The 25,127-nt window shown below is 42.2% G+C and overlaps 1 protein-coding gene across 3 annotated transcripts in view; it reads left to right on the top strand.

The window, feature by feature from the left end:
* The window catches only part of ANAPC4 (anaphase promoting complex subunit 4), a 70,939-nt gene that overhangs the window by 31,580 nt on the left and 14,232 nt on the right, over nucleotides 1–25,127 (top strand). For all 3 annotated transcript variants that reach the window (XM_056541908.1, XM_056541909.1, XM_056541910.1), the window contains 18 exons: nucleotides 2,679–2,783; nucleotides 2,872–2,955; nucleotides 4,231–4,317; nucleotides 6,430–6,494; nucleotides 10,353–10,395; nucleotides 10,464–10,540; nucleotides 11,493–11,593; nucleotides 14,060–14,111; nucleotides 15,237–15,292; nucleotides 16,751–16,797; nucleotides 18,175–18,231; nucleotides 18,312–18,368; nucleotides 18,664–18,757; nucleotides 20,489–20,586; nucleotides 20,686–20,747; nucleotides 22,041–22,079; nucleotides 22,167–22,268; nucleotides 23,973–24,050. In XM_056541908.1, coding sequence (XP_056397883.1) covers nucleotides 2,679–2,783; nucleotides 2,872–2,955; nucleotides 4,231–4,317; nucleotides 6,430–6,494; nucleotides 10,353–10,395; nucleotides 10,464–10,540; nucleotides 11,493–11,593; nucleotides 14,060–14,111; nucleotides 15,237–15,292; nucleotides 16,751–16,797; nucleotides 18,175–18,231; nucleotides 18,312–18,368; nucleotides 18,664–18,757; nucleotides 20,489–20,586; nucleotides 20,686–20,747; nucleotides 22,041–22,079; nucleotides 22,167–22,268; nucleotides 23,973–24,050 — 1,304 coding nt within the window. The remainder of the gene's footprint in view (nucleotides 1–2,678; nucleotides 2,784–2,871; nucleotides 2,956–4,230; nucleotides 4,318–6,429; nucleotides 6,495–10,352; nucleotides 10,396–10,463; nucleotides 10,541–11,492; nucleotides 11,594–14,059; nucleotides 14,112–15,236; nucleotides 15,293–16,750; nucleotides 16,798–18,174; nucleotides 18,232–18,311; nucleotides 18,369–18,663; nucleotides 18,758–20,488; nucleotides 20,587–20,685; nucleotides 20,748–22,040; nucleotides 22,080–22,166; nucleotides 22,269–23,972; nucleotides 24,051–25,127) is intronic.

Below are 25,127 nucleotides of genomic sequence, written 5' to 3'. Positions count from 1 at the left end.
GGGGGGAATTTATCAAAGTTGTCTAATTTCCCCCATCAATATAGACCAACCTACAGAGGGTTAGGCCGTTCTATTGTGCGCTTAATTTATCAAAAGTCGCACGGCTCTTGATAAATTCTGCGCACAGACTTCGGGATCTATGGTTTATAATGTATTTAAACCTGCTTTAGTATGGTCTGGCATTTCAGCCTACTTTCGGGCAATGCGACTTTTCGGCGAAAAGTCGCTATTGATAAATTCAGTACCACTGCATTTTTCCGTCTAAAATAGACTAGAATGCATCATGTTCCAAAAATCCTCTAAAGCAAAAGTCGCGAAAAAGTCGCATGTATTTAGACTGCGACTTTCTGTGCTACAATTTTAGATGGAAGAAAACCAGTCTAAATCCTTTGATAAATCTCCCCCATTGTGTCTCAGGGCTCTTTTGATCACTGAAAACAATCTCTGACACCTGTGATAATTAGATTGCCAGGTGAGCCCAATTTAAAGAAAAACTACTAAAGGTGGGTGTTCTACATTATTAAGCAGAGCACCATTTTCAAGCAATATTAGAAAGAAAAAGTATCTCTCTGCTGCCGAAAAGAGTGAAATAGTTCAATGCCTTGGACGAGGTATGAAAACATTAGATATTTCACACACTATTAAGAGATTTGTGGCTGATTCAGAGCACAGACGGGTCCTGCAGATAAAGGCACATTGTGGAAGATTTCCGCTAGATCCATGCATTGGATCAAGAGAGCAGCTGCTAAAATACCATTACATAGCAGCAAAAAGATATTTGAAGCTGCTGGTGCCTCTGGAGTCCCACGGACATCAAGGTGTAGAGTCCTCCAGAGTCTTTCAACTGTGCATAAATCTTCTATTTGGCCACCAGTAACCAATGCTCACAAGCAGAAACGGCTGCATTGGGCAGAAAAATACATGAAGACTAATTTTCAAACAGTCCTGTTCACTGATGAGTGCCGTGCAACCCTGGATGGCCCAGATGGATGGAGTAGTGGATGGTTGGTGGACGGACACCCTGTTCCAACAAGGCTGCGACGTCAGCAAGGCGGGGTGGAGTCATGTTTTGGGCCAGAATCATGGGAAGAGAGCTGGTCGGTCCCTTTTGGGTCCCCGAAGGTGTAAAGATGACCTCTGCAATGTATGTGGAGTTTCTGACTGACCACATTACTCCCTGGTACAGAAGGAAGAACTATGCTTTCCGTAAATCATCTTCATGCATGACAATGCACCATCTCATGCTGCAAAAGAACACCTCTGCATCAATGGCTGCTATGGGGATAAAAGGAGAGAAAGTCATGGTGTGGCCTCCATCCTCCCCTGACCTCAATCCTATTGGCAAGCTTTGGAGCATCCTCAAGCAAAAGATCTATGAGGGTGGGAGGCAGTTTACATCCAAACAGCAGCTCTGGGAGGCTATTATGGCACCTTGCAAACAATTTCAAGCAGAAACTGTTAAAAAAAAACTCACAAGTTCTGTGGATGCAAGACTTGTGAAGCTGCTATCAAATAAGGGGTCCTATGTTAAAATGTAACATGACCTGTTAAAATGTTTTAAAAAGTTAAAATGTTGTTAAAAGTTTCATTGAAATAGCTTTTGATTTCAGTAAATATGCTGCAAACACAACAAATTAAAATTTCCAGTTCTTTACAACCTATAAAGTGTTTTGAAACTTACTGTGTGTAATAATTTGGAACAGTGCATTGTAAGTCTTTTGTGTTTAAAAAAATATCACTAGGAGGTTTGTTTAATTGTACTCTTAAAGCGTACCCATCAGATCCAACAAAAAAACATTGTTTTAAATATATCACTCACTACCTAATCCTGACCATGTACATCTAATTTTTATGTGTCTAGCACCTTTATTTATTTTTTATTACACTTTTAATTTAGATCACTAGTCTGAATTCCTCTCAAAGGGAGGGGGCGTGGCCTCACTGTGCAGGTCTCCGCCCCCTCCCTCTGTATGCTCTCTGCTCACATCTCCCCTAGCATTAGCAAAACTACAACTCCCAGCTTGTCCTCACTGACAGTAGCAGGACACAAGCTGACAGTGAGAGGATTTATCCTCTAGCTGTGAGCCCTTTGCTCACAGCTGTCAATCAAAGAAGTGTGTCCATGACATAGGTGATGACGCATGGACACAGCAGGACTAGTATGTGTCCAAGCAGGCAGGGGGGGCAGTGGCTTGACTGGCTTTTTCTGGTTTTGCATGCATTACAGCATATCAAAAGTTTTTGTATCTGACAGTGCCCATTTAATAGTTGATAACATGAGAATTATGCTGACTGTTATTTACATAAATTATTTAGGTAAAGGAGAAAAATATAATTTGCATAATAATTTGGAACAGAGTGTAATCCATATGCTTTTCCTATTAGGAATGTTTACTGTACAGATCTGGCACCATTTTTCGTAGCATTCAACGTTTTATTTATTTTTTCTTAATAAAAATAAAATAAGGTGGGGGGGGGGACACAAAAAGCAACAAGGAAGAGCGGGGGGTTGGGTTGTTTCCAAATTACCCATTTCAGGTGACCAGGTCTAACCACTGAGCTACTATGCCATCTTTTTTCAGTGTGGCACATAAACAGCCGTCCTAGTCTTTGTAGCAGTGTCCGTGCATCTCATCTGGGTGATGTCCTAATTCCGTGTATGACATTTTTACTTTCAGGTTTTTGGATCATGTCTTGGCTTGTGCTTGTCCAGTGATTTAAGATCCCTTTCTGTTGTTACTGAGCTGACAACAAACACGACTCCTGAGATAACCTATTTTCAAGTGAGTGAGTGTACACTGTTCATGACGGACATGGAAAGGCGTGCTCCCTCTATTGCTTGTTGGTTCACTAAATGTTATTCTTTCCCAGCTGGATACTAGCCTACTGTCTGAATATTTACCAGAGGTCACTCGAATGGCAAGAAAGTTTACCCACATTTCAACTCTTCTTCAGGTAAATTGTTTAGCACCCTGCTGGCCCATTGGTGTGTACTTGTTACAGTATAACTCCAGCTTTGTTTCCAGTATTTGGGGACAGTGCAGGCCCGGTATTATTTTTGTTTGCCTAAGGACCCATGCACACTACAGAATTTAGGCAGATATTCTGTATGCAGCAGCCACCGCCGATTTCAGTCGGTGCTATGACCGGGCAGACTGTGCAGAAATGCTGTCTTAGCATGTTTATTCTTTCAGTGACGTACAGAATTTGAATGTTCCAAGAAAGAAGTTCTGGCCTTTGAAACAATGGGAGTCTGCTGCAAGTGTAATTTCGCACCAAATAGATCTGAGAGTAATTTCTGTCATGTGTATTATGTCAAGTGTGAACTGGTTTAACTGAATTTTTAGATAATTGTACAGACCATAATATTGTCCCAGTTTCCACAAATGAGAAAAAAAAAACTTTGAGGACCTCTATGACAAAGTGAGTGTTTAAAACACCTTTACATTCTTTGGTTTTCAGCATGCTTTTTTGGTTTTCTGCAATGTTTTCTATTCAACATATAGATTTGAACACTACACTTTATTACATGGTATTTTTCCCAAAGGGGAAAAGAAGTATAACGGCCCGTCTACAAGTTGCAGAAAATCTTCACCAAAATGTGCATATTTTGTTGCAGAATTTCTGTGCTCATTTGATCCACTGTTCCATTTTATAGTGCTGAAAATCAGCAATGTATGCAGATTTTTCATAGTGTAGGGGATGAGATTTTTAACATGCTTATTAACTGTAACTGCTGCAAATTTTTTGACATAAATTCAGCACAAACAATCTGCAGCATTCAGATTACATGTACCCTAAAGGAGAGCTTTTGACTGTTTATACATCTCTTCATTTCTATTTTTTTTTTTTTGCAAGAATACATGAGACACCAGCCTAACACCATTTATAAAGCTTCACGTATGACTGCATTATTTTCTCCTAGAAGCAATAATTCTATTGGGGAATAGTTCCATTAAAATGACATTCAATGGAGAATTACCCAGTTAAATGCATAAAATGGAGCAAAAGCCAAGTTTGCCTTCTTTAAAAATTGGAGGGACAGTAGGAACCCTTAGATGTCATATTACAACTCCCATGGATTGTATGTAGCCATAGTACACTTGTGTATATAAGCCCTAAAGCACTGTCTGTTATTTTATTTGTATTAGAAAGCTTATGTTTATAGGGTAACAAGATGAAGTGAGTGCTCCTTCAGTAATCTTAAATTTTCCTCTTTTTAATATGCAGTATTTAAAGTTATCTTTGACTTGTATGTGTGAAGCCTGGGAAGAAATTCTAATGCAGATGGATTCTCGACTAACAAAGTTTGTACAGGTGTGTATGTGGTTGTTATGTGGGGATTACTGAATAACGCACTCTCCTACTATATTTGTCTGATTATTGGGTGCATCCAGGTTTTAGTCCATAGATAATAGGTAAAAAAATATTATTTATGCGTTATAAAACATCCCCTTATGGTCTAAGGACATGAAGGACTTATATGGACATTTACCAACGGGTTTAGTCAGGTTTTCTTTACTATAATTATCGCAAAATTGTCGTGCGACATTTTGACTGGAAAGCGAGAAAAGCAAGTTTTCCAAAACGTAACTACGTAGTAATAATTTTAAAATGGACTACAGGTAGTCAGGTATTTATTAACTGCGACAGTCACAACTGCGCAAAAAAGAAGTCACAACAGGGTTATAAATTTACTAAATTTACTCCAGCTCAAACATGGAGCAGAAAAAGCTACCACCAAGTAAAAAAATTGCTTACGTGAAAGAAAATTATCAACAGGCTGAAACCAGTTGATAAATAAGTCACACATAAGCAAAAAAAAAGTAAGGAAAAAATTACTAAAAAAAAGAATACATAAGCAAACATTGATAAATGTCCCTCTTAGTGTCTATTTCTTTGGCTATGTTTAAGAAATATGCTGTCAGTTTTCCTGATAACTGCGTTGTGAATCTGCCCTTACACTGGGTGGCTTTTTGTTTTTTATTACATAAATGTTCCATCAAAATGTTGAGTATATTATATAATTGTGTGTTACCTGTATGAAGTCTTTGCCAGACTAGGAAAACATGTTATCGTGTACAGAGTAGTAGGAAGATTTTAGTAGAAGAGAAGAGGATTCCGGGCATACCTCATTTATCTCCATTGTCCTTTGGAGAACCCAGATATAAGCCCTTTTCTGTTCATAGGCATTTGTGCCAAAAACTTGGTAGTATACTTATATTTTTATTATGATTATTATCATACATGGAAAGTTTTTATAAACATATGCCACAGTAGGTGTATACATTGGCATATATCGGAGCCTTCCATAGGTGGTATACATCAGAAAATACTACTGACATAACACAGCGAAAACACCTAGGAGCCAGGATGCCGCACATAACATGATGTCATGTGACATCCTATGATCAGTACCGTATTTTTCGTCATATAAGACGCTCCGGCATATAAGACGCACCTAATTTTATAGGATAAAAATCTAGAAAATAAAGATTCTGAACCAAATATAATGTAAAGGATAGGACAGTGATCTTTAACCTGCGGACCTTCAGATGTTGCAAAACTACAACTCCCAGCATGCCTGGATAGCTGTTGGCTGTCCCGGCATGCTGGGAGTTGTAGTTTTGCAACATCTGGAGGTCCGCAGGTTGAAGACCACTGGTATAGGAGGTAATACTCACGTGTCCCCGCCACTCTGGACCCATCACTGCTGCCCTGGATGTCGCCCTCCATCGCTGTCTCCGTGTCCCCCGTCGCTCTGGTATCCTCGCTCTCCATCGCCGCTATGACGTCGCTACGTACGCCGCTCCTATTAGATGACGGGACGGCGTGCGCGATGACGTGATGACGATGAAGGAGAGCGCCGGCCATGCAGGCGATCCCGTCATGGAGCAGACACCGAGGAGGCAGGTAAGGTCCCTCCCGGTGTCCTGTAAGCTGTTCGGGTCCCGAACAGCCCGACTGAACAGCCGGGTTAGTGTTATTTTCGCTTCAGACATGGCAGTCAGCTTTGATCGCCGCATCTGAAGGGTTAATACAGGGCATCACCGCGATCGGTGATGTCCTGTATTAGCCGCGGATCCCGGCCGTTGATGGCCGCAGGGACCGCCGCAATAGGTGTGTATTCGCCGTATAAAACGCACCAACTTTTCCCCCCCCAGCTTTGGGGAACAAAAAGTGCATCTTATACGGCGAAAAATACGGTAATTATTGTTCCCTATCTCTGTCCCCTGTTCTCCCCTGTGTGTCAGTCATTAGTTGTCTCCCATCTCCCTCCTGTGTTTCAGTTAAGGCCCCTTTCACACTATTCATTCATCCGTTTTAAAGATCTGTTATATGTTCCGTTATGAAAACCCTGAAAATCGGCCGTTAAACGGCTGTTACAAAATCTTCTACATTATATATTTTTTTTTTTTTTGCTTTCAGGAAAAAAATACAACAACTTCTGTTCAGGATGAATTTATGCAGCTCCTGCTCTGGGGTAAAGCAAGGTAACCTGCTTCAGAGCCCAGGCAATGGAAGAGTATTTATCACTGGTTATATGGGGTTAATCAACAATGGTTTGATACATTGTGGGCCATTCAGTTAAATAATATTTTTAGTTTTTATTTGTCATGTAAGGCCCTTTTCACACTATAAAGTTGTTCCGTTAAAAGATCCGTTATAAACGTCCATTAGAAAAGCCTTAAAAACGGATGTTAAACGTCTGTTAAAAAATCCCATTCACGTCTATGGGATTTTTGATTATCCGTTATGACCCATTATAACCCGTCATGATAACGGACATTGTTTGTGACGGAAGAAAAAACGGCACATGCTCTAATTTTTCTTATGTCACAAGAAACGGGTAAATTATCAGCTGTTATTTTTAACATTGAAGCCTATGGCAAATAGATGAGCCTTTATGTCATCCATTTGCACCTTGTTTATAATATCAGTTATTACTTCTGAGCATGCTCAGAAGAGGTGACATCAGCAGACTCTGCAGTGCTAAGGGACTACTCCTACTCCCACCATCATGGGAGTAGTAATTCCCTAGCTGCTGGAGTCTGCAGACAGCTAGTGTTTGTACTACTACCCCCATCATGGAACAGAGTCAGTTCCATGATGGGGTTTGTAGTACAGGGGCTGAGGGATTGATCACACTGGGTCTCACTTCTGAGACTCGATGCGATCAGAAGTTATCAAGCAGGGGAGTGGGCGGCAAGCTCCGCAACCCTGTGATGTATCGTATCGTGTGTTTTTACTTTCATTTTTGAATCCCCCACAGGGAGCCCTGAATGGCCGGTACAGTGACCCCCCCCGACCTACGATGGCCCCGACATATGATGAAATCGACATACGATGGCCTCTCAGAGGCCATCGCATGTCGATGTCAGCATCGACATACGATGCTTTTTTATGTCGGGGCCATCGCATTAAGTGCTATCCGGCAGCGCCAAATGCTTAAGCTGCTGCCGGATAGCAGCTTAATGTTCCCTGTGTGGTGCGTTAAGTATTACTTACCCCTCCACGATGCTCCGGGGTGCCCTCCGGGTCCAGCGCTGGTCTTCCGGCGTCTTCTCGGCCCTCTCCGATGACGTCAATACGCTGCTGCGCACGCCAGCCAATAGGAATGGCGTACGCAGCGGCGTAATGACGTCGCTACGCAGGCCCAGTAAGGCCTTGCGGAAGACAGAAGAGGACTGGAGAAGACAGCAGAGGACCGGAGAAGACAGCAGAGGACTGGAGAAGACAGCGAAGAGCCCAGCGGAGGCCCGGGATCACCATCGGGAGTGGCGTGGACACCATCTCGAGCGGCGGGGACAGGTGAGTACAGCTTCCTATACTTTACATTGCACGGATCCCTCAACATACGATGTATTCGACAAACGATGGCTCGTTTGCAATGAATTACCATCGTATGTTGAGGGACCACTGTACTGAGGAGCCATTCAGGGCTCTCCGAATTTAAAAAAAAATGAACATTGTGAGTGGCAGCGGGGGCCATATGTATATTAAAAGCGCTTTGGGGGGCAAGATATATAGCGATGCAGGGGGGGGCAGACATATTAAGCCCCACAGCGCATTAATAAAGATAAGACCCCCGCTGGCGGGTATATACTCCCCGCCTGCGCATTTATAATGTGCCCCCCCTGCAGCGCATTTGTCATATTATGCCACCGCAGCGCTATATGTGCCAGCAGCCGGCCGGCCCGATGATGCTGATACAATACTTTTCATTCATAGCGATGCATGGGTATATGTATATAGAAGGGGGGGCAGACATATAGCGTTATCTGCCCCCCACAGCACTTCTATATACATATGTCACCGCAGCGCTATGAATGAAAAGTATAATTGGCTGCTGACAGATATACTTTTCACATATAGCGCTGCGGCGCCATATGTATATAGAAGTACCGACCATTCGGGGGATTTAAAAATGAAAGTAAAAACACACCATACATCGCAGGGTTGCGGACCATGCCGCCCATTCCCCTGCTTAATAACTTCTGATCGCATGGGGTCTCAGAAGTGAGACCCAGTGCAATCAATCCCTCAGCCCCTGTACTACAACCCCCATCATGAAACAGACTCTGTTCCATGATGGTCCATGATGGTGGTAGTAGTACAAACACTAATGTAGCCTCCCTAGCTGTCTACAGACTCCCGCAGCCAGGGAATTACCACTCCCATCATGGAAACAAGTCTGTTCCAGGATGGGAGTAGTAGTAGTCCCGGCTGTGGGAGTCTGTAGGCAGAGATGTTAAAACGGCCTGAGGGATGTTATAACGGGTCTTAACGGATTAATATGCCCGTTATTTTGACAGACGTTATTCAGCCGTTAGCACCCGTTATTTCATCTGTTATTATACATCCGTTTTTACACAGAAAATGGGCGTTTAATAACGGATGAATGCTCGTAATGTGAAAGCAGCCTAAGTATGTATTTGTATGTCCTTTACATTTTTCAATAACTTAACTTTTGAACTAAATTAGCCTAAAGTCTGAGTTATAATCCTGTACCCTCTCTGTGGGCCCTACTGTACCTCTTTAGGCCCCTTTCACACTATGAGCATTCATCCATTATTAAACGTCGGTTTTCTGTGTAAAAACAGATGTATAATAATGGATGAAATAACGGGTGCTAACGGCTGAATAACGTCTGTCAAAATAACGGGCATATTAATCCGTTAAGACCCGTTTTAACATCCGTCATGTACAGCCCTTTTAACACCTCTGCCTTCAGACTCCCACAGTCAGGACTACTACTACTCCCATCATGGACCAGACTTGTTTCCATGATGGGAGTAGTAGTTCTCTGCTGCGGGAGTCTGCAGACAGCTAGGGTGGCTACATTAGTGTTTGTACTACTACCCCCATGTACAGGGGCCGAGGGATTGATCGCACCAGGTCTCACTTCTGAGACCCGATGCGATCAGAAGTTAAGCGGGGGAGCTGGCGGCATGGTCCGCAACCCTGCGATGTATTGTGTGTTTTAACTTTCATTTTTGAATCCCACGCGGGGAGCCCTAAACGGCCAGTACCGAGGAGCCATTCAGGGCTGGGTTTTTAAAATGAACATTGTGAGTGGCAGCGGGGGCCATATGTATATTAAAAGCGCTGTGAGGGGGCAAGATATATAGCGCTGCAGGGGGGGGGCAGACATATAGCCTATATATCTAGCCCCCCAGTGCATTTATAATATGCCCCCCCCCCCCCCCCCCGGCGCATTTATATATATGACCCCCCCGGCGCATTTTTATATAAATGACCCCCCCCCCCCCCCCGGCGCATTTTTATATATATATACCCCCCAGAAAGCGTATTTATATATACCACAGACCCCCGCCGCAGCGCATTAATAAACATATATGAAACCTGCCAGTGCATTTATATATATATATACCCCCACCCAAGTATTTATATATACCCCCCGCAGCGCATTAATAAACATATGACCCCCGCCAGCACATTTTTATATTTATATATATATATATATATATATATATATATATATATATATATACACACACCCCGCAGCACAATTGTCATAATATGCTACCGCAGCTCTATGAATGAAAAGTATTTCTATCAGGAGTATAGTGCCAGCAGTCGGCGGCCCGATGCTGCTGATAGACATACTTTTTATACATAGCGCTGCGGTTACATATGTAAATAGAAGCACTGTGGGGGGCAGATAACGCTATATGTCTGCCCCCCCCCCCCCAGTGCATCTATATACATATACCGCTGCAGCGCTATAAATGAAAAGTATTTCTATTAGCAGAGCATAGTGCCGGTCACTGTCAGTGTTTAGGTTTTAGTTTGCTAACTTTACTTGCTTTTTTTGTTTTGTTCTTTAGTCCAGAGCTACAAGCATTACTGATGAATCAGCTGACAGTTAAAGTAAGTTTTCATTTATCTCTCAAAGGGTGAATATACAGTGAAAACTAATACAATGTTATTGTTTTCAGGGGCTAAAGAAACTTGGACAATCTGTTGAGTCTTCATACTCAACTATTCAAAAACTAGTTATTAGTCATCTACAAAGGTAAGTTCCACTTACATCTTGGGTTTTAAATCATTATGAAGTATTAACCATCGAACAGTCCTATTGAAACGTATTTCTTAATCTTGTTGGCTCATAACTCGGATGCAATATAGGGGGTTGTCCAGTAAGAAAAAAAACATATCTCCTCTCTACAAGGGACAGTGAAATATTTCTATAATATTGTTTCATTGTTGAAGTATGAATGGCAACATGTACATTTTTGTAAATTCCTTATTGCATATAGATATAACACAAACCAATATTTTTTAGTTTATTAATGTAGAAATCTTTTCCTATATGTGCCAATTTCCTGTTTGTAGAAACTGAATAATATGTGATAAATTAATAATTACATATTGTAGTAGATCAGACTGTTTATCAATAGCGTTTCAAAGAAGCAGGAAAATAATCGGCAACTCACCGCAACCAGCTGAATGAAATCTTCTTTTATTTCATACTCACAAATATATTACATGGGAAGAGGGTAGTGGAGGGACACAGGATGGCGACCAAGCTCCGTTTCGCACGGTGATCGTGCTTCCTCCGGCCAGATGGCCGGAGGAAGCACGATCACCGTGCGAAACGGAGCTTGGTCGCCATCCTGTGTCCCTCCACTACCCTCTTCCCATGTAATATATTTGTGAGTATGAAATAAAAGAAGATTTCATTCAGCTGGTTGCGGTGAGTTGCCGATTATTTTCCTGCTTCTTTGAAACGTCTTCATGCACTATTGTCAATCTGAGCACCACCTCCAGCATTCCTAGTCCAAGTCTGCCATTTCATCATTGTTCTATACTCAGATAGGGAAGTAGTGCCGTGCTGGCTATCTACGAACTGTGTTTATCAATAGCAACTATAGTTGCAAAATATATGTCAGCAGACAACCATCGTAAAGTTGCTGGGTAAGGGATTGTGTAAGTAATTATATAAGTTATGTACTCTGTTCTTGCAGTGGTTCGGAGGCTTTATTGTACCACCTAAGTGAGTTGAAAGGGATGGCCTTGTGGAAGCAGAAATATGAGCCACTTGGGTTAGATGCCAAAGCAATTGAAGGTTTGTTGATGGTGATTTTTTAAAATAAAAAAAGGAAGCAAAAAGAGTGTTTCATGGGCAGGGGACAAACCTGCGAGTGGGCATTCACCCCTTAACCAAGTACTTCCCTCACCTGGATTGGTTGTGAGAGTCCAGCTTGGTATGAAAATCAATATTGGTCTTGCTGCCTTTAGCTCTCTGGTAGCTTTTCCAGGGTACCCTGGACATTCAGAATCCCCAGCAAGCCACTGGGGAAGATGAAAGTATGGGATTTTCATTGGCATTGGTACTTTGGTGTGGGATTTTCCCAAAGAGGACCGGGACGTCAAGCAGCTCTCCACAGACACAGATAATATTTAGGACCCAAAAATGTATTGGGAATTTACAAAAATTAATAAAAAAACATGTTTCAGAATTTATTGATCATGTTTATACAGGCCAATAAACAAATACAATAAATACTGTCAGGAACAGGAATGACCCCAGAATGTATCAGATCACATTACAGTGCTCATTGCCATAGGTGAAACATGATAATATACATTAGTATTAAAGACAGTCCATATTTGTGTTTCCCCTACGGCTGTGGAACCCAGATTGCCTGAAATCCTGAATGTCCATTTTTAAAGATAAAGTAGGTACGAGTATGTGATAGCTGTTTTCTGAACGTGTTAACTGGATGCACTGACTGTCATTAACATTTATTCCATCACTTAAACTGCATAACAAACAAAATCAAAGCAGTAAAGTGGTGAAATAAAATGTAACTTTTATTAAGGATATCGTTTAAAACCATTAGGTGTGAATGTGTTACTCTATCGATCAGCTCAGTTTGTAAGCTTTTTGTGTGATTAACATCTTTGATGTTTGTATGCCTTGCTGCTACGCCCCCATTCTCTAGTGCAGTGTTTCCCAAACAGGAAGCCTCCAGCTGTTGCAAAACTACAACTCCTAGCATGCTCAGACAGCCAAAGGCTGTGTGGGCATGCATGGAGTTGTAGTTTTGCAACAGCAAAACATATACTAGCAAGTCATACCTAATATGGGGCAGCAAGGATTCTACATCATATACAGGTAGGTTATTTTATTACTTTGCGTATACCTGATATGTATCTGATATAAAGCTGCTCACATCTCCTCTATCAGAATCCTTCACCCTAACAGCGGCACAGAATGCCCACAGCGAAAGGTTGGACTTCTTGAATAAAACATAGAGGAAAGATGTCCATAATCTTATACATAAAAAGAGAAGACCTGACTCACTGACTCATCAACGCCCAGCCTAAACCCTTGGACCTAGAAAACACGTGTTGTTTTTAAGACCTAGACAAGGAAAAGAAAGGATTTTTCGAAATTCCACCCTCAAGGGGGTGAAAAAGTTTTTTTTTTTTTTTTTTTTAAAGTCCCATAAAAGTCTATGGGAAATATATGTTACTGCATAACTTCCAAACAGCTGGAGATATCTCGATAATACTTGGTCACATGTTACTTATATGTCCACTTAAAATATAGGATAGCTAATTTAACCCTTAACTACCCCCATTTGTGAGGGTCGGGGTTTTTGTTTAAAGTCCCATGCAAATCAATGGGAAATGTATGTTCCCACATAACTTCCGTACGGCTGGAGATATTTCAATACCTGGTACACATATTACGGGTCGGGATATGAGGACGAGATGGGAGGTCGGGATAGGAGGTCGAGATAGCAGGTCGAAATAGGAGGTCAAGATAGGAGGACGGGATGGTTGAGATAGGTCGAGTTAGGAGGATGGGATATGAGGTCGAGTTAGGAGGATGGGATATGAGGTCGAGTTAGGAGGATGGGATATAGGAGGACGGGATGGTCGGGATAGGAGGACGGGATAGGAGGTTGAGATAGGAGGACGGTATAGGAGGTCGGGATAGGAGACCAGTATAGGAGGTCGGGATAGGAGGGACGGGATGGTCGCGTTAGGAGGTCTGGATAGGAGGACGGGATAGGAGATCGGGATAGGAGGTTGAGATAGGAGGATGGTATAGGAGGTCGGGACAGGAGACCGGTATAGGAGGTAGAGATAGGAGGACAGGATATGAGGACTGCTGGCAGTATATAAGCAGCGCGATAAGGCGGGTTCCCCTGCACGCAGACTCGGTAAAAGTCCTCAAAGGATGTCGATCTTCAATTCCATAAAACAGCAGATGTAATGTTTCGGGTTGTTTGGATGCCCGTAGACTTTACACAGAGCGGCCTCATTACTATAGGATCATAAATCTTTGTTACCCCAAATTTAACGCGGGCAAAAGCTCGTAGATAATATATATTGTCTTCTCATTGTTTTGTGTAAGGACAGGGCTAAAAGGTTCGTTTTTTAGCCCTATTGAATGATTTTAACTCCTGATGGAAATGCTGAAATTATTGAAGGATATTCAATTTGACTTTGCAGTTAGATAAAACACTTAAGTAATCTTTAAGTATCCACAAGAATGTTCAATTCTTTTCTGTTACAGATGCAATAATGTCCGTGGGTTCCTTCATTCTTAAAGCAAATGAGCTTCTACAGTAAGAACCATGTATCATTTGTATCAATGATAAATGTCAGCGGTTGTACATAGTTATGACTTTGGATAGGTCAATTCATCACCTGTTTAACAATACTTACTAGGATTCACTTAAAGGGATATTATTGAAAATTGCCCCCTATCCATAGTAACATAGATCCTGGTTGTATCCAGTGATGATCTGCTCCCTTTCTGATTAGTTTCATTAGAAGTGGTGCACGCGCTGAGAAAGACCACTCAGACACCTGTCAGCTGAATGAATACTTTCTTTATTACAGAAGAAGCAGCTATGGGGGTTTTTATAGGTTATACAATGCTGTGTGCAGGAGGTTATGTGAATTGGGTGTGGAAAACCGCTAATTGGTTAAAGGAGATCTGTAGTGCTCTGAACTTTATCCCCTATCCGAAGGAAAGGGGATAAGTTTTAGATCCCGGGGGTCAGAGCGCTGGGGCCCCCCGCAATCTCCTGTATGGGGCCGCGGCAGCCGGCTCGCCCCTCCATGAATCCCATAGAGATACATGGAGGGGTGTGCCCGCTGCCGCATCATGTGGGGATGAACGCCCCTTTCCTGTATATTGCCGCGGCCCTGTACAGGAGATCGCGGGGGGCCCCAGCACTCGGAACCACCGCAATCTAAAACTTATCCCCTATCCTTCGGCTAGGGGATAAGGTTCAGAACACTACAGATCTCCTTTAAAACTCCTTCTACGTATTCCTTATCTCTACCACATTCCAATCTAGGACGCCATCTTCCAAGCTCGATGGAAGGAAGGAGCATTTCAGGTGAGGGTGGGAGGGAGCAGTTCACGCAGCAAGGATCTCTGGATGCAGCTTAGGAAAATAGACATTTTAATATTAGTATTTATATGTTAGTACATATCAATCCACTACAATAGGATAAGGGGATAACTAGGGGATCTGTGGGGGTCTTACTGCTGGGACCCCCGCCAATAACCAGAATGGGAAGAAATGTCAGTTGTGGAAATACTCCTTCAAATGGCCGGTACACATGCTTATAGTAAGAATTAATTTGTGATCATAGTTTGGATGCAATTTAAGCAGTACTGTATTAAAAAAACAAAAGTGGCCTATATTGATACAGATTTTTGCTGTTTTTTTTTTCAGAGTTATAGACAGTGGTATGAAAAACTTCAAGGCGTTCTTTCGATGGCTGTATGTGGGTAAGAAGGATATTTAGTTTCTAGGGGATACAGGGTAGACACGGTGGCACATAAACAGAGGAGAACTTGCTTTCAATACAGTTTGAAAACATAGACATTTTTGGATATATAGGTTAAAGGGGTGTGTCGGAGATATAAAATTACTTAAAGGGGTATTCCTGCGCCTTTTTTTTTTTTTTATGTTGCCGGGGCTGCTGTAAAGGGAGCCGGGTTGGGGTGTCATGCATTGAAAAAGAGGACACAATTTTGTTAAGTATATTGCACTCTTCTGTTGCAAATTTTACCATGAGATTTATTAACCTCGTCCAGATTGGGCTTGTTACACCCTTCCTGACCAGTCACATATTCAGATTTATAAGTACATTTTTTGCCCCATTTGTTTTCGTGATAAATCAGGCTTTTTTGTGTTATTTTTTATAGGTGTAATTTAGTGTTTTTGTGATATCGGGGAAAATGTAACAAGACTGTTTTTTTTTTTTTTTTTTTTTTTTTTTTTTTTTTTAACGAATCTAGTGGTATACAGACCCGTTTTTGTTTTTTTTTATTTTAAGTTGACCAGATGCCCAAAGAAATTAATCGGATCACTTCTTTAATCTTTTTTATTGTCTAATATTTATTTTTGTTTTAGATGTTCATACTTTGCATTTGCACCCTGCATAAAAGTCCAGTGGGGGTGAATTTCCTCACTAAAATGCATTTTTCTTAAATCTGACTTTCCTTGTAACAATAGTGGCTCCAAACAAGGTAAGGACCAGTTCACCCCGCCCCGGACAGTAGAGCACGGATCCAGGTGCTGGACGGCACCAGCCAATAACAGGAAAATGAAGGAGAACGGATCCAGCTCAATGCAATGTCCATAGGACAAGGAAGGAACAAGTAACGCGTTTGAAGAGCTATGCGCACTCTTAGTATGACTAAGAGCGCGCATAGCGCTTCAAACGCGTTACTTGTTCCTTCCTTGTCCTATGGATTAAATTTGATTTTACCTGCATTGAGCTGGATCCGTTCTCCTTCATTTTCCTAATAGTGGCTCCAGTTACAGGCGAAATACTGCTGCTGGATATTGTCTTCAGAGCTAATCCCGGCCTTCTAAGACCCAGCAGCTCCTGCAGGTTTCCTGCATTGGTGATCACATGATTGCTTGGCCGAGAAGCAGTATTGCTTCCTGCTGAGATATATACACAGCGCTCATTGAGAGCACTGTGTATACAGCAATTAGGAAGGTGGCAACAGTCATATAGTGTCTCATAAGAGACTGGTTGTCACTGACTAGCAGCGTTGTGATTTGTTACCAATGCCACAATCTGCCTTTCTTGTACTGAGTTAATTGGTGATCGCCTGGATGTTTAAACTTTACAGGCGGATGGCATTTATATCCTTGGAATGTTACTTTAGTTTTATAGGCTAACTTATGAAATGTAAGGACTATCTATAACAAATATTGAATTATCTTTGTAGCCATGTTGAGGATGTCAGAAGATCATGTTCTACCTGAGCTGAATAAGGTAATATATCATTGTTGACGTTAAACCTATTCAGAATATTTCAAATGACGAGTATGCACTTCACTGTGTGGGTATACTTAAAGGGGTACTCCGCCCCTAGACATCGTATCCCCTATCCAAAGGATAGGGGATAAGATGTCTGATCACGGGGGTCCCACTGCTGCACGCTGCATTCGTTTAGAGCATCAGGTGTAGCGCCAGAGGCTCGTGATGTCACAGCCAAGCCCCCTCAGTGCAACTCTATGGGAGGGGGCGTGACAGCCGCCACGCCACCTCCCATAGACTTGCATTGAGGGGGCGTTGCCGTGACATCAAGAGCGCGGCGTGACCGTGACGTCACGAGCTTCCACTCCGCATCGCCAGTCATCCGGCACGGAGCGAAGTCCGCTCTGTACATCAGATGTCTGGGGTGCCGCAGCTGAAAACGCAGCGGGACCCCTGCGATCAGACATCTTATTCCCTATGCTTTGGAGAGGATATGTAGGGGCGGAGTAACCCTTTAAAGATACCATCAACATCAAAAAGTTATTCAAAGGTACACTACTGTGTAGTCATAGGCTTCAGTAGAAAAAAAAATAACCAAAGTAGACTATGTCTAGTCTATTGAAGCCTAGAACAATGCCGTAAACATGCCATGTTATTTCAATGTACAGTGGTCCCTCAACATACGATGGTAATTCGTTCCAAACGAGCCATTGTTTGTCGAATCCATCGTATGTTGAGGGATCCGTGCAATGTAAAGTATAGAAAGCTGTACTCGCCTGTCCCCGCCGCTCCCGATGGTGATCCCAGGCCTCCGCTGGGCTCTCCGCTGTCTTCTCCGGTTCTCCGCTGTCTTCTCCGGTCCTCTTCTGTCTTTCCAGTCCTCTTCTGTCTTCTCCGGTCCTCTTCTGTCTTCCGCAAGGCCTTACTGGGCCTGCGTAGCGACGTCATTACGCCGCTGTGTACGCCATTCCTATTGGATGGCGTGCGCAGCAGCGTATTGACGTCATCGGACAGGGCCGAGAAGACACCGGAAGACCAGCGCTGGACCCGGAGGGCACCCCGGAGCATCGTGGAGGGGTAAGTAATACTTACCGCACCACACGGGGAACATTAAGCTGGTATCCGGCAGCAGCTTAAGCATTTGGCGCTGCCGGATAGCACTCAATGCGATGGCCCCGACATAAAAAAGCATCGTATATCGATGCTGACATCGACATGCGATGGCCCCTGAGAGGCCATCGTATGTCGATTTCATCATATGTCGGGGCCATCGTAGGTCGGGGGGTCACTGTATACTCAAGGCAAGAGTATAGATGTGATGTAAAAGCGTCTTAGACATCAAATGACTGGTGTCAACATATTTTCTAATTTGGTTACATGTTTTGTGTGTAGATGACTCAGAAAGACATCACGTTTGTGGCAGATTTTCTGACAGAACACTTCAATGAGGTAAGGCTCCATGATAATTATATGGCCCTTACACAACATACATGAATTACATTTTTAGTAATACTGTATATTTATTGTAGGCACCTGACCTGTATAACCAGAAAGGCAAATACTTCAATGTAGAACGTGTTGGTCAGGTAAAGTTTTATTATTTTTTTTTTGTTTCATGACCAATTGCAAAATAGAATAAACTTGGAAAACTGTTTGATCTTCTATGAAAATTTCCTTTGACTATAACATGACTTCATGCATCCATAGATCTCTATGTCAGAAAACAACAGGGTCTATTGTTTAAGGGAGTGCCGCAGCCCCTTTATTCTCCGGTGGAGGTTCACCGAGTGCAGACCCCCTCCATTCATGTCCTCTGAAATCTCTAAGTGCAATGTCATAAGATGTGTAAAGGTGAAAACTTGCTTTTTGAATTCTCTTTAGTACTTGAAAGATGAAGATGACAATTTGATGTCTCCCCCTAGCACAGAAGGGAACCAGTGGTTTAATTTTCTCCAGAACAGTACACCTCTGAAAGGTAAAGAACATAACTCAATTGTATATTCTTAATTCTCTGGAGTGAAACATTGTATTAATGAATATTTATTAAAGGTGTTATCCAGCCTTTTAAAATGGACAAGCTATCCTCAACATAGGCCATCAATATTAGATTGGGGGGGGAGGATCCTGCCACCTCCCAAAACTAGGTATTGCAGCATTGTCCCATTCAAGTAAACAGGACTACACTGTAAGTACAGTGGTCCCTCAAGTTACAATATTAATTGGTTCTGGGACGACCATTGTATGTTGAAACCATTGTATGTTGAGACCAGAACTCTATTGAAACCTGGTAATTGGTTCTAAAGGCACCAAAATGTCATCCAAAAATAGGAAAAAGTGAGAATTAAAGAAAAATAAGTAGATAACTAATATAGATAAAGCAAATCCTTACATATAAAAGTAGGAAAGATCTGCTGGGAGCTGTAAATCACTGTCTATGTCAGTGTTTCCCAAGCAGGGAGCCTCCAGCTGTTGCAAAACTACAACTCCCAGCATGCCCGGACAGCCGTTGGCTGTCCGGGCATGCTGGGAGTTGTAGTTTTGCAACAGCTGGGGGCACCCTGCTTGGGAAACACTGGTCTATGTAGAGGACAGGAGCTTCTTCGGGGTCCTGTACAGTACACACAATGTCCTAATAAAGTAATGGAGTCGCCCTCATCTGGTGTCCAAAGGAGCAGCTAACACTGGCACAGGTAAAGAGTACAGAACATGTAATACCTCCCTGTACTGTAGGGGGCGCTACCAGACACCAGTCAGTGCATACGCTTCAGTAATACAGGGGTTTTACCACTGAATGCCCATTTTCATTGGTCGGTTCTTCCAGCCATTGACAGGTATGACAGATCTGGACTGTCTGTACATTGTATGTTGAGTCTGGTTTCAACTTACGATGGTCCAGAAAAGGCCATTGTATGTTGAAACTATTGTATGTTGAGGCCATTGTAAGTTGCGGGATCACTGTAATGCAGTGCTGCTACAAAAAGTACAGTGTTTTCAAGTATGAGAAGGCTTGCAGCCCATGTAAACATTGAAGAGGGGGCATCTGTTGCATAATTACTGCAGCCCCCTCAAACAGCAGATCATTAGGGGTCTTAGGAATTGACCCCTCACCGATCTAATATAAATGGCCTATCCTGGGGCCTGATATTTCTTTCCTATATGTAATGTATATATGGAGCCATTGCTGTGACATAAGTGAATAAACTTGCACATTTTTTGGATACCTGAGTGCTGCACCATTGTTGTATGGATGTTGGTGTACTGCTGGGGTTATTTGTGATCAACTTAATTAAAGCAAATGTGTATTCTTTGTATAAAGTTTGGGTGTGCTTTAGATGGTCTTTCCACCGCTAGAGAATGCATGAAGCTAGACTGCCTGGCATACATCAATGGAGGAGCAGCAAGTTAAAATAATCTGCTGACAGGTATTCTGGCTAGCGGAGGCACATTACAAAAACTCTCTTGATGTACTGTATGCTAGAGGTAGTGAGTACTATTATGGCTACACGGGGAACAAGCTATACTAATGCAGGCTGTTAAACATCTAGCCAGTAAACTAATATAAAGAATTAGATGACTGTACGAAACAAAGAATCACATCACCTTTAAAGAACATTATCTAATAAAGGAGCATTACAAGTAATTGTATACACAATGTGATGTAATACAAGACATGTACAATATTAACGTAAGGCTCTTTTCTCTATAGAGAGTCCATTGCTGTTTCCTTATTATCCAGAGAAATCACTTCATTTTGTGAAACGACAAATGGAAGCTGTTATTGACCAATGCCTGGCTAAACCCGCTGTAAGGCTGCTTTTTGTTTAAAGTTTTTTGTTCAGTTTTTGTTTGAAAGTTAACAATTACTTTTTGTGTGGTCATTTTTATCATGTTTTTTATTTTCAGGATGTAATCGGGAGGTCTGTTCATCAAAAACTCAGTATTCCTTTATATTATGCATCAAAGAGGTACATTTTGCAGCAGATTTATATAAGTTGGGTAATCTCTTATAGCATTGTTTCCCAACCTGTGGCTGTCCAGCTGTTGCGAAACTCCAATTCTAACCATGCCTTCAGCTGTCCGGGCATGATAGGATTATTTATTTATAGGTCACCAACATCTTCTGCCGTGCCTAATATCACTGAATTCGGTGCCTAAAAACCCTTTGAGGCTCACTATGTACATTCACCTATCAGTATGTTTTTAGGGTGTGGGAGGAAACCGGAGTAAAAACTATGCAAACATGGAGAGAACAGACCAATTCTTTGCAGATGTTGTCCTTTGTGGGATCTGAATCTAGGGGCCCAATTCTGCAAAGCAACAGTGCTAACCACTGAGTCACCTTGTTGTTTTGCAACAGCTGGAGAGCCACAGGTTTGGAAACACTGGTTTACAGACGAAAAAGGAAATGCATAGTATGTTTGAATGATTATGTATGTTTGCAGATTTGAAGAAAAGCTTAGTTATCAATCTTAAGAGATGCTTAGAGAAGGATAAAAAAAACACAGGGGGCGCTCCCTTATGAGGGGTATCTGCTGGTGTGTGCCCTTCACCACACCACAGTGAGATACCCACCTTGTACAACCGTGGATTGGTTGGTGCGGCGATCAGCATGGGTTGGGTCAATGGCGTAAGTTGGCTGCTGCGCTCCTACCGGTATCGAACCCCAGTAATGGGGGCCGATAGTAATGTAGGTACTGTAGAGCTGGGTAGAGGTCCTGCGTGCCTCTGTGCTGCCGCCGGACCGGCGGCAGCACAGACACACACAGGACCTCTACCCAGCTCTACAGTACCATAACAAGCATTTTCTTGGGCCGAAACGCGTTGTCCCCATTATACCAATAAAAGCATTTTATTGTCCTGTGCTGCTCGAGTCCTCGCTTCATGTTCTTGTGCAGCGCCTCCGCAAAACCGGCTTTTTTTTTTTTTTTCTGTCTTATCAATCTTAAGAGATGAGAGTTATTGAGGACAATAATATTGAGTTACATTAGAAATGTTTCATAGCAGTTGAGAGGAAGCATTCTCTGAGATGGAGTGTGAGGAGTGTTGTAAAAATATAAGAATGAAATGGCTTTCTGGTCTGCACTGTACCTTTTTTAAGGAAACAGTTAATAATACTTGCTAAATGGTGTGTACACATGTACAGCTTTTAAGGTACCAGCAGCAGTATATAGTTCCATGCGCAGTTGTTCTACATGTTGGATTAGTACTGATATAGGACTAGAGTTTAGCAACTTAATATGTTCCTGATTTTCTTGCAGTGAGGATTCTTGTCCAAGGCTGATGTCTCTACCATCCCTGTAAGTTCTTTATTACTTTAAAACAACTTATTTCTGAAATATTGGAATGCAAGCTTATTGCACACTCTTTTCTATCTTGTTTTGCAGCTGGAATGATAAATCACAGAATCTGCACTATGTTATGTTCCGTATGATGGAAGACTCTGACACCAAACTGTTCATTTTCAGGCAGCCTACAGATGTTTCAAGGTATTAAAGAACTAATACCAAACTGAAATGCGTTTATTTAAAATTTCTATGTTTGTCTATATTTAAGAAAATTTATTTACGGTACTTGTTTTCTTTGTTTGGAAAATCTTTTGTGAAGCTGGAGTTAAAGGGGTACTCAACTGGCACCAGAAAGTTAAACAGATTTGTAAATTACTTCTATATAAAAATCTTAATCCTTCCAGTACTTATCAGCTGCTGTATACTACAGAGAAAGTTCTTTTCTTTTTTAATTTCTATCCTGTCTGAATCCACCCTTGGATGCCTTTGTGCTCTGTAGCCCTAAAGCTAAACATTAAACTGGCCTTACACTTCAGCTGTTTGGCCAGCAGCAATCTCTTAACCTCCCCCTCATTAATTTTGCACATGGATCTCAGCTGATGGGGTGTAAGTTAATGCCAGAAACTTAAAGGGATACTTTGGGGAACTAAACTTATTAGACACTTATCCCCTATGCATCATCGGGGATAAGTGTCTATTCGCACGGGGACCGACCGCTGGGCCCCACACGATCTCCTAAGACTGGATATCACTGCAGCTCCCACGGTGTCTCCAGTGTCCTGTTTCGGTCTGTTTCTCTTCCTGCTTCTGGGGGTCAAGACTCTGCAGCTCAGCTTATCGATGGCAACAGCAGTGTCCCTCCTTGGCCGGTGATAGGCTGAGCGGCAGTGTGACGTACAGTGATCCCTCAACTTACAATGGCCTCAACATACAATAGTTTCAACATACAATGTTTTTTTTCTGGACCATTGTAACTTGAAACCAGACTCAATATACAATGCTATGGAATCTGCGAAATGTGTCAATGGCTGGAAGAACCGACCAATCAGAATGGACATTCACTGGTAAAACCCCTGTATTACTGAAGTGCATGCACTGACTGATGTCTGGTAGCGCCCCCTACAGTACAGGGAGGTATTACATGTTCTGTACTCTTTACCTGTGCCAGGGTTAGCTGCTCCTTTGGGCATCAGGTTAGGGCGGCTCCATTTTACTATTTTTTTTTTTAGGACATTGCATGTTCTGTACAGAACCCTGAAGAAGCTTCTGTCCTCTACATAGACCAGTGTTTCCCAAAGAGGGTGCCTCCAGCTGTTGCAAAACTACAACTCCATTCATGCCCGGACAGCCTTCGGCTGTCCGGGCATGCTGGGAGTTGTAGTTTTGCAACAGCTGGAGGCACCCTCTTTGGGAAACACTGACATAGACAGTGATTTACAGCTCCCAGCAGATCTTTACTTTTACGTGTAAGAATTTGCTTTATCTCTATTTTAGTTATCTACTTATTTTTGTTTAATTCTCACTTTTTCCTATTTTTGGATGACATTTTGGTGGCTTCAGAACCAATTACCAGGTTTCCATAGAGTTATGGTCTCAACGTACATTGGTTTCAACATACAATGGTCGTCCTGGAACCAATTAATATTGTAATTTGAGGGACCACTGTATTGGACTTCCTTCACACTGATGCTGAGTCCATCACCGCCGAGGCGGGACATCAGCTGATCTGCAGCATGTTGACTCCCAGAAGCACAAAGGAGATTGGACTGGGGACTGGAGCAGGACACCTAAGGCACCATGGGAGTGCTGGACATAAGTAGAGGTTTATTTTGTATATAATACACAATTACACAGTTTAAAAAAAAAAAAAAAATTCCTTTTATGTTTATGGTGTTTTATTTCCAGAGCTGTGAATGAAGCATTTGTTGCTGTGAAATTTAGAAGGTCCTTAAACAGCAGCACAATTGAAAATTCTGAATCAATGTAAGTATGGCCTGTATTATCAGTGTAACCTAAATCAGTTATGGTAAATGACCACAGCCTATTTCACCAGTACAGTTCTCAGCAATCACGGTAATATTGGTTATAGGGTATTAGAGTCATGGCTTTGGCTTTTCTGCGGCAGCAGGATCCCATCTCCAAACTCCTGGGAACTCTGTAGTCAGCTGCTAAAGCGAGCAGTCTGTGGAATTGCCTGAAGTCCCATAAAATTGCACTGCAAATCTACGGAATTGCCAGGAGGTTGAGCTTGTATCTTGCTGTCGCAACAAAATGATAGCTACTCTTTAACATTTCTCTGCTTCATCACTGCTATTGAGTACTTGTTCATACTTTAAAGAGTACCTCTCATAATCTTGTAAAATTTTATAATCCTCCCAGTTCACTGCCCCCATCATGATAAACCACCCCCTGCCTTTATTTTTATTTTTTAGTTTCCTACCTTGATATTGCTCTGTATTTTCTGCTCAGTGTCAGTCATATTCACAGACTGTAAAGGGGCGTTACCCAGCAGGCATGACATCATCTGAAGCCAAACAGGGGAGAACTTCCTCCCTCACTCTGCTACACACAGCCCAGAGCAGTTCAGTGTGTGAAATGAGCTATGATTGGCTAAGGCTGCACACACCCCCCCTTAGCACTCCAGACTGCATTTTCTGATTTTGGACTTCTGCCAGGCTAGCTGGAGTCCAAAGTCTGTGCAAGAGATGGGGGGTAATGTGCTCTGGACAAGTAGGGAGACACCTAGTGGCAGCTTTTTAAAACACAAAACATAGAAAACTTTTTTTTTACCATAAGGAGTGCACTAGCAAAAAATAGTTTTAATGAGAGTGCCAATTTAACTAGTGTACCTGTTGTCAACAGAAACTTTTTATATAATGTAGATAATACCATTATATGTATATTTGTATTATACATTGGTTAAAAATTGTGTATATTTTTGGGTGAAATGCTGTCCCTGCAGCTATTGCCTGTGTGTCTCTATGAGAAGTCCAAATACAGGAAGTGAGGGTAGGAGAAGCAGGGCTCTGTGCTGGCTCCTGGCTTGTCAATCATCCTGAT

Source organism: Hyla sarda, chromosome 10, assembly GCF_029499605.1.
Source record: "Hyla sarda isolate aHylSar1 chromosome 10, aHylSar1.hap1, whole genome shotgun sequence".
In the NCBI taxonomy this organism is placed as follows: Eukaryota; Metazoa; Chordata; class Amphibia; order Anura; family Hylidae; genus Hyla; species Hyla sarda.
Note: the sequence above shows the minus strand (reverse complement) of the source record. Positions and strands in the feature narration are given on the sequence as shown.